Here is a 13,529-nt window from a genome sequence, read left to right on the forward strand (position 1 = left end):
GATTCAAATTTTATTTTCCCTTTTGATTCTTATTAAAACACATTTCAACTTTATAATTTGGGGGAAAAAAACCTGAAGCTGATTCCTTGATCATGAAGTCTCTGAGTGACAACAGTTTACATAATTCTTTGAAAAGGAGAGAATAATATTTGGGATTATTTCGTGAAATAGAGGATGAAGCAGGGAGAAGCTGGGCTACTCTTACAGTACTTTCCAGAAGGAAGGTAAAAGGGCAGTTTAGGGAGAGAAGCGAAGAGGAGAATGAGCCCCGGGACCCTCGATCAGAGGCGGCCCTGGAACAGCATCAGCAAGACCCCCGGCTCTCACCTTTGCAGGAACAGCATCGTTCTCGTTCTTAAGGACAAACCTGCCCTCTCGGTCATCTTTATTCCAGTTCAGCTGCACCACCAGGGGTTTCTCATCTATATCCAATCTTCTTTCTTCTTCACAACATGAAAAGAAAAAAAACAAACAAAAAGCCATGGTTATTTAATGGCACTAGTCAATACAATATTACAACATTCTGATACACAGTAAATTTTATAGACGAAAAATGTCTTGTAACCTTCATTACTTACTGATAGACTGAATGTAATTTAATCCCTCTCATATGGCAGTGAGCGCTTCAATGACTAACTGAGGATTTTGGTGCTGCTGTATGTATACCTACCCCGTGTCCAGTGCCTGAGATGGCCAGGCACAACTTCCTGACAGCATTTAGAATCTAAGCAGCAAAATACGAGAAATACACATGGACTAGGAAAAAAACACATGTAGGGCCTTGCTATATGTTTATTTCTGTAAATCAAGTTCTCTCAGATACAACTGGAAAACGAGACGTTCCACTGATGGATGAAGCTCTTCTCACCTCAGCGTTACGTGCCCACGAGACGTGGCCCTGCCCCGCCAGCATCCGTCCTGGCGTGACCCCTGTCCTCCTCGCACCTGTGTCCTGACTCTTGTTCCAAAACGCTCAGTGCTCCACCCTCACACCCCTCCCGCCAGCAAGCATCACCCCACCGTTCTCTAGATAAAGGGCTAAGAGTCTACTTCCTTCCTTATTTGAAATCTAAAAAGCTCCTGGCAGCCCCCCAAGGGCCCGTACACCTGACCGCATACTAGGAGGTGAGAGCTGGGAAAGATTATCCAGGAAGAGGGCAGCAAAGACGGGCAATCACCGTGGTAAAGGAGGCGGGGTCAGCCGGACGAGTCCAGAGGGTTTACAGAGGCCTCAGCAAGCGTTACAGATCAACAGCAATCAACCGGACGAACCCAGAAGATTTACAGAGGCCTCAGCAAGCATTACAGATCAACAGCAATGTCAACTACCAGAATACAGGACAAACCAACTCTGAAGTATTATTGTATCAACAAGACAATAAATCGGAGTAATATATCGGAGATTGCGCCAAGAAGTTTGAAATTCCTGCTTCAAACCAAAATTACCAAGTTGCTCAAGTGGCAAAATTTGCACTGGGTTGAAACCCCTCACAGCACATTTTTAGAGAACGAATATTCAGGACAATTAAGTCTAAACTGTAAAACAGCAAAGAGGGAGCTGCCCTGAAACACATGTGCCAGACAACTAAGTCAGGGCCCTGCTACAGTTGACATCACGTGTGCCTGACAACTTCATGCAGAAACAGTCAGGGCCCTGCTACAGTCTACAGTCTACATCATGTGTGCCTGACTCCATGCAGATCTAGTCAGGGCCCTGCTACAATCTGCAGTATCCTCTGCTCAAGTTAGAACAGCAAAAGCCTTTAGTTTTCCAACTGACTTCACACAAGCAATTCTCATGTGGAAAAGGGCTGCAAGTGGCATTTCCACGGTACTGGGCCAGCGCTCTGTCCCCACACAGGCTGAGGTGCCGGGGGCTCACTAGGCACATGTCACCCGTCCAGGGAACACGAGCCGAACCTGCCAGACACGGCAGGACCACTGGTCCCTGCGAGGCTGAGCACCGTCCCTCCTGTGGGCATCCCATCCGTGTCAGGGGGGTTTGCCACAGCACTGTGGAAACGGGAGATGGGGGTGCTGCTTCCACGTGGGCGTGGGGCAGGGGCGCCCAGGAGGCATGCCCCGATCAGGGAGCAGCTGTGGCTGGGAATGGCGCGAAATCACCGGTTTTCCTTTTATGTGTACTATTTTCCCAAATAACCAGCAAGCTGTTAAGAACATAAATCCTTATGAACTTGTCTGGATCTATGCAGTAAAATAAAGTGTTAAGTATTTCCTTTGGCCTGGGGATGCCACAAAAAATTCCTGACACACTACAGGCTCTGTGACCCGAAAAAGACTGAGGCCTTGCGCCGGGCCCACTCCTCTGAGGACTCGCACCCGTGGCCTCCTCCTCTCTGAGGCCCCGCACCGGGCCCGCTCCTCTAGGACTCGCACCTGCGCCCTCCTCCTCTCTGAGGCCCCGCACCGGGCCCGCTCCTCTAGGACTCGCACCCGCGCCCTCCTCCTCTCTGAGGCCCTGCTGGAGCCACACGAGGTACAGGACACAGGCGGGCCAGCCTGGCTGAGCGTCACCAAGGGGCCGGGGCTGGGGCTGGGGAACAGACACCTGCTTGTTTACACACCTTCCTGGTCACTTCATCCCATACAAGTAACTTATCTTACTTTTTAATTAAAAACAAATCTAGCAACGGAAGTTTAAGGAAAAAATAGTCTTAGAAAAAAAAATCAAGCCTATTCCATTTTTAGACCTCAAATCCCAACTGTAGATGTCATTCCGAAGACCTCACGTGGTGCTGTTCAAATGACCAACGGTGCAGAAAGAAGAGTGCAAAGGATGAGAAATACCATCCTCCTCTCTGTAAGCTACGTACGAAGATTCTGAGGTGAAAGGAGAACTCGGCCTCAGAGAAAACATCCAAAATCGGGACCATCCTCTCCTGTCAAATCTAGTCAAGGTACAAGGTATGCAGGTGATACCCCAGGTAACTTGTAAGAATGATCCGTTTCAAACAAAGAAAGCTATACTTCAGGAAGAAAACTAAATAAATAACGTTGAAACAGGTTTTGTGGCTAGAACTTAAATAGGTATTAAAATAAGGTTTGTGCTATCTGTAATTCTTTATTTACAACATTTACTGGATTTTGCTATCTTCTTTTTTCTGCAGGTGACTCAGTATTTCCAAAGCACTCATAAACATTTAAGCATTTCCACATTCCTAAACAGTTCAGCCTAAATTGCCACATGATATATAGGATATTTTCAGAAACTTCAAACCTTAAAACAAGGAGAAGAGCTTCCTCACAACCCCTGTTCTTCCCAAGAACACGGTTCCTGTTCCACAGGACAAAGACGCTACAGCAAGACTGATGGTCCACACTCACAAAACAATGGGCTACTTCTGGCTGTAGCGCTATAATCTACAAATAGAGTTACACGAAGTATTTCTGCAAAATCAGGCAGCCCCGTGTATCATCAAGGTGTGTTCCAGACCTGGAGAATTCAAGTATGAAGCACTGCACTCCTCATCTCTGGAGGAGAAGGCAACTCCCCAAACTGCACGTGCGAGGAACCTGCTGGGGCACCTCACAGAGACCCGAGCGTTGCTCCGTTTCACAGCTCCCTGGGAACAGGACGGGGCAGCGGTGGAGCTGGGCCCCAGGCAAGTGCGCGCCTCGCGCCGCGGCCCGCGGCCGCCCTGCGCACTGACCTCCGCTGACGTGCACCTCGTACAGCGAGTACTTGGGGGAGGACAGCATGCGCATGTCGGGCCGGAACTTCTCGGCCAGCGTCTCCAGCACGTCCTGGGTGGTGGCGGTGCTGGACACCCGGATGCATTTCGTGGCGAAGTTCCCGGCGGCTTTATCTTGAAAATAAAACCTCATCACTCCGTGGAACTCCAAATCCTGAAAGGAGAATGAAATGATACATCTTTGAAAAAACCATAGCCTATAAAAAAAAAGTATCTTCAAATTTAGTCAAGTGACTCGGGACGAGCTATTTCCAGTCGGCCTCCCCCTGCGCGGCTCGAGCGCAGGTCCGGCTGCAGAGCACCTGTGTCAGCAGCAGCTGCCACTCGCACCGGGGCCTCAGCTAGGGCCGGGCACCACTTGGTCAAGTCTTTATAACCACCCAGTGAAGCAGATGCTACGATCAAACCCCAGCCTCAAGATCTGGCCACTCAAACTCACAAAGCCTGAGTATCCCATTCAAGCAGGATCAAAGCAAGTCCAGAATTAAGCCTGGATGCACAGAACTCCGAGGTGCACACCCACCTGCCCCTGAGGGCCCATCTGTCCCGAGATTTCAAAGGGGCAACGCTAACCCCAACCCCAGCATGAATGTGAATGAATGGAAACTCCCTTTGGCTGAATGTAATTTTAAGTATTTTCAGTATGAACTACTCGCCCCAGATCAACAGGCACAATGTGGATTTTTCTTAAAATTCTTTGTTTTTTAATAATCTTACTTCCAGAGAAAAGTACAATGGATGCCAACCAAAGACTACTTCGCGGGGGCTGAAGCCCACACACAGGACCTTGGGAGGCGCCCTCCCAGGGCTCCTTTGCTTTTTTAATCAATCACAGGTTTTATTTAGGCAGCGCTCTTGCTGTCACCATAATAACAAGACGCAGGAGTTCACACCCGGGGCAGGGGCCTGCTGCAGTACAGAGCACCTGTGTTTGTCTGGTGGGTCACACCTTACCAGATGACGCTGTGTTCCTTGGGACCCCCTGGACACAGACCTCCGCGGACACTTCCAACCCCGAGGCTCCTTGGACGGTCCCTGGCACCAAGAGCGCCTCGGCAGGAGTCCTCAAAGCTCCCCTCCCCTCCCCCCGACACGTGACGTCTTCCCACATCCGGGAGCATCCAGAGCCACCCCCACCCTAAGGGCAGGCAGGGGAGCCCCCCTCGCCCTCCTCCTCGCAGAGGTCCCTGTGCCCTCAGAGACCGTCACAGCCACTTCTATCCGCATCCCAACCCGCCAGCCTGCCCTTCCCGGAAAGGCACGCTCCAACGAGTCTTCACCTGAAGGAGAGTAAGGGACAGGGAGTATCAGCACAGGCTTAATGGTCTATTTGAAAACTAAACTGGACAAAGACACCTTTGGGCACATTTCCAGCCCCTGGGTTCCTACTGTGTCCGTCTGACTCTGCTGCGGGCTGCCCGCCCCCTGTGTTCCCCCACCCTGGGCTAGGAACGCAAGGATCAAGGCTATGTGGGAAGGACAACCCGAACCACAGACACCGGGGTGAAGCCGGGCATGGGCGCAGGGTGGCAGCAGAGAAAGCAAGTCAGGAGTTGTCTGTGTCTGGCCCAGGCCAAGCAGCCAAAAATCAGGCTGATAATCATTTTAAAAGAAACCTCTCTATTGATGCTTTTAAGAAACAATTCTCCAGGCTTGATCAAGCCTAAATGACTATTAAAAACTACCTTTGATTTGATTTGCACTAAATAAGCATTAATAAATAGCAGTTCAATTTGCCGGGTCTCCTTAACATCACACCGGAACACCTAAGCAGAGTCATCACTGGGCGAGTCCCTTAATAAAGGAACACATTAGCTTTCTGCTCAATTATTCAGCTAGTTTCGGCAGGTGTGCATAAGTCTACAGAATTGTATCAAAACTGAGAAGACATAAAATCAAGTTCCTGAACGTTAAATTGGGCAGGCAGTGACCAAGCTAACACCCAATAATAATCGTAACTAACGTGCGTCACAGGCCATCCTGTGCCAGATACGGGCGGTCTTCAGCATTTAATTCCCCAAACTAAGAGGCAGCTGCCACCGTCACGCCCGCTGCGCAGGGCACAAAGAAGGTCCAGGGAGGCCTGGCGCGAGCCGCCAGCACCCCCGCCCCCGCCCCCAGAGCTGCCTCCTGGCCGCCAGTCCCTCCAGGGCCAGCGGCGTGACCCCATCACCTGTGTTCCGCCGCCAGCGCGGCAGCTCGATGCACAGAAAGGCAGGGCGACCTAACAGACTGGTCACTTGGTTCCTTTCCTCAGGGGTCACTTTTCCTGACAGGAAAACCGCCTTCTTTCTACCTAAAGGTATATCCTCACCGTCAGATACATTCTTCCCTGAGAAACACGATCACCCACGGTCACCACAACGGTAATGAATACTGCTCGGAGTTGCATTACCACTCTTGAAACAGAAGTGTACTTGTGTTTATCAGAAGGAATACGAGAAGACCAAAAGAGAGAGCGAGAAGGCTCGTTAAGAAATTACACACACAGAGTCAAAACAAGGAGCAAAGACGTACAGGGGGAGGTTTGCTTTTCAATATTTTACCAATACCTCATTAGTTAATGAAACTGATAATCAATTGGCCTTCTTATCCGAACCAGGAGAAACTCACCCTGTCAACCCCAAATCTCCTTCTGTTCAAGCTATGGAGAACCACCTGCTCTAGAGCTTAAACAGGCTAATAACCAGGCTGTGTTCACATCCTTCTCACCGCTTCCAGCATTCCTAGGAAAACCAGGTCCCAGCCTGTAGCCCGACAACGCTACCTGCAACAGGTAATCACCTTTCCAGTCCCCTGGTTTACAGGACCACGCCTTTATCTCATACACACACCTATTCCCAAGGCTGCTGCCTCCAAGACGGCTGTGTGCCTTCAAAACACAAACATTACTGTGCATAAAGCCATCAGCCAGATGACGGCCGTTTACTCACACAGTTAAACACAGCAGTAACATTTGATGCCAACAGTTTAGGTCGAGAATGGACACAATACCTGATCACAGGTTTTTAGAGCCGTATAAATACTATTTTTTAAGCTTGTATAAACCGCTTCTTAAACTGTTTTAAACCAGCACTGAAGGACACTTTTTAAGACTATTCGCATTTCATTACCTGTAACTTCTGCACGACAGATACTCCCGAAGGCTCAGCACCATCTGGGGCGGACCGCAGCCCACCCCTCCCGGGGAACGCGCGCCCGCTGCACACAACCTGCCCCCGGGGGCCTCACTGCACTGCACCGCGTGGGCGCTGGGATTCTACAAGCAGAGGGGGTGAAGCGCCCCGGGAGGGTCACATGACGGACGGCTAGCATTTCTCAGCACTCAAGTGTTCTGCAGTGGAGGCAGGTACGCACACTTGCAGCCTGCAGGACTATGTGAACGTCACCGTTACTTGCAACCAGAAACCAAGCACAATGGGGAGCCTGCTGTATGCTCTAGACCGAATCTGCTTATCCGGGGCAAGCCGGGGCCGCCCTCACCCTGGAGCACGATCCACGGCACACGCCTCACAGGTCTGCGTGATCCAGTGGTTCTGGTACGGCTCCTTGTCTGAAAACAAAGGCACGCTCTCTCACACATCCCAGTGCACGCCTTCTCGAGGTGAGCCAACCACTGTTCTCCTAACACCGCCAGAGCCGAGGTGGACCAAGCTCACTGAACACGGGAAAAGTCACCTTTCAGGGGAAGATTTCAGAGTTCATACAAGTTCTCTGGTCTAAAAAACTGACCCCAACACACACACCCCACAGAGAACACACGCAGATCACCGCTTTATGAACTCGAACAAACCACCCTGTATCCAACCACATGAGCGTTGTAAGTAAGACAATTCTCTGCCAGAAAACAGCCTGCTGTGAAAACCGATCAGCAAACATGGTCTTCAAAGTCCTCAGTTATGGCCTCAGCACCGTCTACTTACAACTGTCAGCTTCCGAGGCAGGTTCCCCATGCGCTTCGCTGGGAGACGCCAGCGAAAGCGGAAACCTACCCAACCCCTGAGTCAGCGTCACAAGGGGATGAACAGTGGCGTTCTCCCCACAGTCCTCTGAAAATCTTTAATCTCTATATTTGAGAAGCTACCACACCATATGCACTGGAGATGTGAAAGACAGTAACAAAGGATACACTAATTAAACCCAAATAACAAAAGAGCAAAAATCACACTTGTGATTAAAGATGATGTGTTGATTTCTGCTGTGACTCTTAAGTACTGCACTTGTACAAACGTGAAGGGCAAACATACAGAAGGAAGAAGTGAAGGTCAAAGTCACTCACTCGTATCTGACTCTCTGCGACCCCATGGACTGTACAGTCCATGGACTTCTCCAGGCCAGAACACTGGAGTGGGTAGCCTTTCTCTTCTCCAGGGGATATTCCCAACCCAGGGATCGAACCCAGGTCTCCCACACTGCGGGTGGATTCTTTACCAGCTGAGCCACAAAGCAAGTAAAGAAAACACCCTTCAAAAAGCCACCTCTCTAGTCCAGGGGTTCTATCCAACTTTGTCCGGGATCCTTCAGCAGACTGGTGAGGCCTATGCCACTGTTCTTAGAATAAAATTGTTAAATGCATAAAGCACAGAGGATTGCAAAGTGAACAATCACAGTGAAATGCAATCATTGGGGCTTCCCTGGTGGTGCGGTGGTGAGGGACACCGGACAGATCACTGGTCCAGGAAGAGCCTGCAGAGCAACTACAGAGCCCCGGAGCTGCATTCCTGAGCCCTCGCCCCCGGAGCCTGGGAACAGCACTCCTGAGCCCTCACTCTGGAGCCCAGGAGCCGCAACTCCTGAGCCCTCATCCCTGGAGCCTGGGAACAGCACTTCGGAGCCCACACTCTGGAGCCCAGGAGCCACACTCCTGAGCCCACACTATGGAGCCCGGGAGCCACACTCCTGAGCCCTCGCCCCCCCGAGCCCGCCGTTAAGAGAAGCCTCAGCGATGAGAGGCCTGCAAATAGCAGCCAGAGCAGCCCTCACTCGTTGCAACCAGAGAAAAGCCCGGGAAGCAATGCAGACCCAGCGCAGCCAATAAAGAAAGAATCTTTTAAAAAGTACAATGATTGAAATATTTTTAAAACCTGTGACAGAATATGAGTGGTTTTATTAACATATTAAGTAAGGTCTAGACCTCATTTTTGTGCATTTAAAATTTTACAGCTTCAATTTTGAAGGAGATATGAGTATAAACTTGTAAGTGAAGAAAATGCTAAATTTCAGTTACAGGCTAATAAAAATGTATTTACTGAAATTAAGATGTCATTATTTTCTCATCCATGGAATGTATCTATAGCCCTTAAGTAAGAAGGCGTCCCTGGAGCAGCTCCAGAGATGACAAACACGCTTGACAGCTACAAAATATTGCCGTTTACAAAAGCAAAACTCATCTCATTCACTTTGCCAACTGGGTTGAACTTTACCCACTGGCATCCCTGAGCCCGATGCTCAATCGGTTTGAGCATGACATTCTGCATAGGGGCCCAGGCCCCGTGCACTCTGGGGTGTGGGTGGCGACAGCGGGCAGGATGGGCCCAGGACTGCAGCTGTGGGCACCCCTGGGCTCCTTGGGAACGGCCGTGCGGTGCCTGGACCACCCCCGGCCTCCACCTACAGGATGCCAGCAGCACCCGCCAGCTGGGAGACCAGGTTGCCTCCAGACACCGGCCTGGGCCCCGGGTGACAAGCCAGGCCCTCGGCAGCACGGCGTTCCAGTTCCCATCCCTCCAAGCGCCTGCCTTCCTGCGGCATGATCCCACTTCTCTCCTGAACAGATTCCTGCTCCAGCGTCCGAGCCGCAGTGTCCAGACGTGGTCAGTGGACTCCAGGTGCATCTAACCAGCTGCAGATGATGCTAAATCTAACATCACACCTGTGATTAACGCGATTTAAAGTGACACAGCTTGACGATGACCACCTAAGATTGTTGATTCACAGGAGGCGTCAGTAAAATGACAATTCTTGAGTCACTGCCACCTTTGCCCACCTGCAGCCTTGCTCCAGCTCAGCACTAGCCTGTTAAACCACAGACTTTGAGTACAACTAATCACCTGTTCCCGGGCTTTCCCCACCAATCAGAGGTAACGAATCTGCCTGTAAAGCAGGACACACAGGTTCGATCCCTGGGTCGGGAAGATGCCCTGGAGGAGGGCATGGCTACCCACTCAGTATTCTTGCCTGGGAAATCCCGTGGACAGAGGAGCCTGGTGGGCTGTGGTCCTTGGGGTCACAAAGATGTGACTTGGCACAGCACATCAGCTGTTCCTAATTCATCTCACTGTGCTCAGATCCAGCCCTTCAACTCAACAGCGGGATGAAAGCCGTGATAACGTCCGGACACATCGTGACTAATGCACTTCCCCCATCTACAAAGCTGGCAGCCCACTCTCTCAGGCACACACACAGTCACGTCACTTCCCCCATCTACAAAGCTGGCAGCCCACTCTCTCAGGCACACACACGGTCACGTCACTTCCCTCACCTACAAAGCTGGCAGCCCACTCTCTCAGGCACACACACAGTCACGTCACTTCCCTCACCTACAAAGCTGGCAGCCCACTCTCTCAGGCACACACACAGTCACGTCACTGCGTCCGCTGGGCCGGGCCGATTCCTGCGAGTGGAACTGCACAGCCCCCACTTCCTTTCAGGCTCACCAGAACCAGAGAGCACTTCTAGGAAGTTTGGGTTCATCTTCACAGCGTTAGTATGCACACTCAGTTCACACACTGCTATCGAAACCTGTATTCTGTAATAAACGTCTTCATGGAAACCCACACTTTAAAAATTATAGATGTCATCATAAGGCGATTTAAGAAATGTAAATAAATTTGACTACATAAAAATAAACTTTCATTTGGGGGAAAAAAAGGCACGCAATAAGTAAAGTCCAAAGACAAGGGACACGCTGGGGGAAAAAACATTTCCAACTTACGTGAAAGGAAGAAATATAAGATATATAGTCTCTAAAATATTCGAAGAAAAAGAAAACCTCATGTTCACAAAGTGAACATGACTCAAATAGGAAAAAGGATGAACCACCTCCTTAAAGACAAAATAACTGTAAAACTTCAAAATAAGATCACATTTCTCAATCAAAGTGGTAAAAGTCTAAGCACCCCTCTACTTGTGGGGCGGGTACAAGACGCATGTCGACGAGCAGACCTGGGGCCGCGCTCGGCAAAACGAGCCGCACCAGGCACAGCGCGTCCCCTTCGGTGGGTGCGTCCCGAAGACACGCCGGCAAAGTCGCGCACTGCAGCGCCGGTGATAACAGCAAAGGTCTGGAAAAGATGCGGCGAGGGACGCCAGTTCAATACACTCTGGTCCCGTCACGTAACGGAATGAAACGCTGCCTCTACGCTGTGACACAGCACGGAACACAAGTCCACGTTTCCGTGGACGCAGGACACAACCGTGTGCGACGGTCAGCACCTTTCACGTGACGCCTGACCACACCCGCAGAAGGAAACCCTCCCTAAAGTGCACAAACCAAAACGCTTCCTCGACAGGGAAGATCCCATGCAGAAGGGAATGGCAACCCACCCAGTATTCTTGCCTGGGAAATCCCATGGACAGAGGCGCCTGGCGAGCTACAATCCAAAGGGTCGCAGAGAGGCACAACTTAGCAACTCAGTAACCACAGCTCTTGTCACTGAAGAAGTCTCAAAGCAAAAGACAAGATGTAAAGTTAAGCGTCTCTAGCACCCAGACTGCTGTCTCTCAATCCTTTTCTCCACTAGAAGGAACCAAGGATCCCTGGAGAAATGGTCTAATCCAGGTATGGTCAGAAAATGGACAAGGTGAGTTTGGGACACCTTATTACAGCAGAAAACAAAGTTGTTTAAAAAAAAAAAAAACAAGAAAAACCGTCTAGCCACCAAAAGGTGCATCTGGCCGAATCTGGACAACTTGATTACCAGCAGCAATGATGACTGCAAGTGACGAGACAGAGAAGCCATGAAAACTCCCAACTGCGCAGCGAAGGAAAGAGCAGGGGGAACGCCAAAGCCAAGGTCACTGTCACCGCCGCAGGCTACGGCACCGCCCGAGTCGGAAAACAAGCAGCTCAACTCAGAGCGCGCAGGCTTCACTGTCCTCCTGCAGCTCAGACGAGGAAGACAGGCTTTTAAACCTCCAGCCAGTAACCGTGAAAGAAACGACAGAACTGGGAAATCAGGATTTTTCTCAACCCTTACTTGTCGGGCGAGGACTGGCACGGCCCCAGCCAGGAGGCAGAGGCCACAACCCGGCCCTGTGGGTGCGGTGGGCGGGCTGTCGGGGCCGCCTCCTCCGCCCCCAGCTCAGGGCCAGCCCCCGAGGCCCTGCTGGACGTGCGTGCGGACCTCAGCTCCATCACGGCTCCAAAGCTACAGAAACATTCACTCCCCACCGCCACTGGAAGTGATTGGAAGTTTTGGACAGTGAATTTCAGAAACGGGATTAGGAATGTTCAGTGTTCTATTCTGTGAATCTTGGTATTTTGCTCCTTTCGTATGATGCATATAGAGTACTAATATGCTCAGTTGTTTTTTGCCTTTTTTTTTGGCTGGAGATACTTTTCAAACTATTTTCTCATGTTTAAGTATACGAGCACTTGAGAATTTTTAGATAGGAAGTGATGAAATGTCTTCTCTCAGATAACCATGTCCCTAAACTCAGCTTCAATAATAAAATGAGGAAATTTTCTTTTAAAACCTGTTTCTTGTATCTGCGCTGAGTCTGAAGTATGTGAAATATTAAAAAGTTTCCAAGTCTGAACAAGGGTAACGCACCATACAACTACAGCGGAGATCGGTAGACTATCCTTTACCGTATTTACATAACTTCCAAGTAAATACTCAGCTGCAAAACTGATTCAAAGACACTTTGTACAATTGAAATGCTACCACCTGAATCTCTATAGTATACTAAAAATTGAATTCACAGTACTCAACCTGTTCTATTAAAAAAAAAAACCTCAAGAAACTTATCTAAATGAAAAAATTATCTTCAAATCTTCACTATCGTATACACTGCATTAGTAACCAAATACACTTTGAAACGGTTTTTGAGTCCTTTCCATATTTTGAGGCCTTTCATATCCTCTATGAGACACTTGAAAGGTGGTTGGGGTGGAGGGAGAGAAGAAGTTAGAAACAAAATAATCTGGGGGCAGAGGGTGCAAGAGCAGTGACGTGAACACGACCGCCTTCCGGCTGGGGTTTCACAGAGAAATCGGCACCGAGCTTGACTTCTCTGCCTGGTTTGATGGGGGCTCCCGAGCCGCATTCTTGGTGCCAAGCGGGACGTGCGGACCGCACTTCCTGCCTCACTCTGCCTTATCAGGTGAGCACAGCAGATCGGAATGCCGCCTGGTAGCAGGCGAGAGCGAGCCAAGGTGAGCTGCTCACAGCAGCACACGTGCAGAAAGGCACCCAGGAGGGCAGAGCGACACAGGCGAGACCAGCTCCCTGTTCCGCTGGGTTTCCTCGGCGAAACTGCACAAGAGAATGTTCGCGAAAAGCAGCAACCACCAGAGTGGACTGTCCTTCTGCTCACCAAAATAACACTTCTATTCCAGAATTTTCCATACTGAAGTAAGTATTACAAATATGTGGGGTATTTAACTATAATGTATTCGTGTATAGGCTAAAAAAAAAGTACATTCTGTAATAAATTCTTTAGATAACTAATGGAATATGTCATAGGCATGAACTCAAAGACAAAGAAACAGAAATATGATGATGAAAGAAAAAAGTGTTAGGTTCCATAAAATGAAAACCTCAAAAACCACTGATTTGTTTTTATATATAAAGTTACACTATATCTTTTAAA

At 49.7% G+C, this 13,529-nt stretch overlaps 1 protein-coding gene across 16 annotated transcripts in view; it reads right to left on the reverse strand.

Annotated features, from left to right (window-relative positions):
• Positions 1–13,529, reverse strand: part of AFDN (afadin, adherens junction formation factor) — a 114,415-nt gene that overhangs the window by 76,273 nt on the left and 24,613 nt on the right. For 9 of the 16 annotated variants that reach the window (XM_044923983.2, XM_044923994.2, XM_044923988.2 and 6 more), the window contains exons 2-3: positions 3,672–3,867; positions 328–443 (exon numbers count right to left, since the gene is read on the reverse strand). In XM_044923983.2, the coding sequence (XP_044779918.2) occupies positions 328–443; positions 3,672–3,867 (312 nt within the window). The remainder of the gene's footprint in view (positions 1–327; positions 444–3,671; positions 3,868–13,529) is intronic. The other 7 variants (XM_044923995.2, XM_044923989.2, XM_044923984.2 and 4 more) reach the window with 1 other exon arrangement.

Source organism: Bubalus bubalis, chromosome 10 (genome assembly GCF_019923935.1).
Source record: "Bubalus bubalis isolate 160015118507 breed Murrah chromosome 10, NDDB_SH_1, whole genome shotgun sequence".
In the NCBI taxonomy this organism is placed as follows: domain Eukaryota; kingdom Metazoa; phylum Chordata; class Mammalia; order Artiodactyla; family Bovidae; genus Bubalus; species Bubalus bubalis.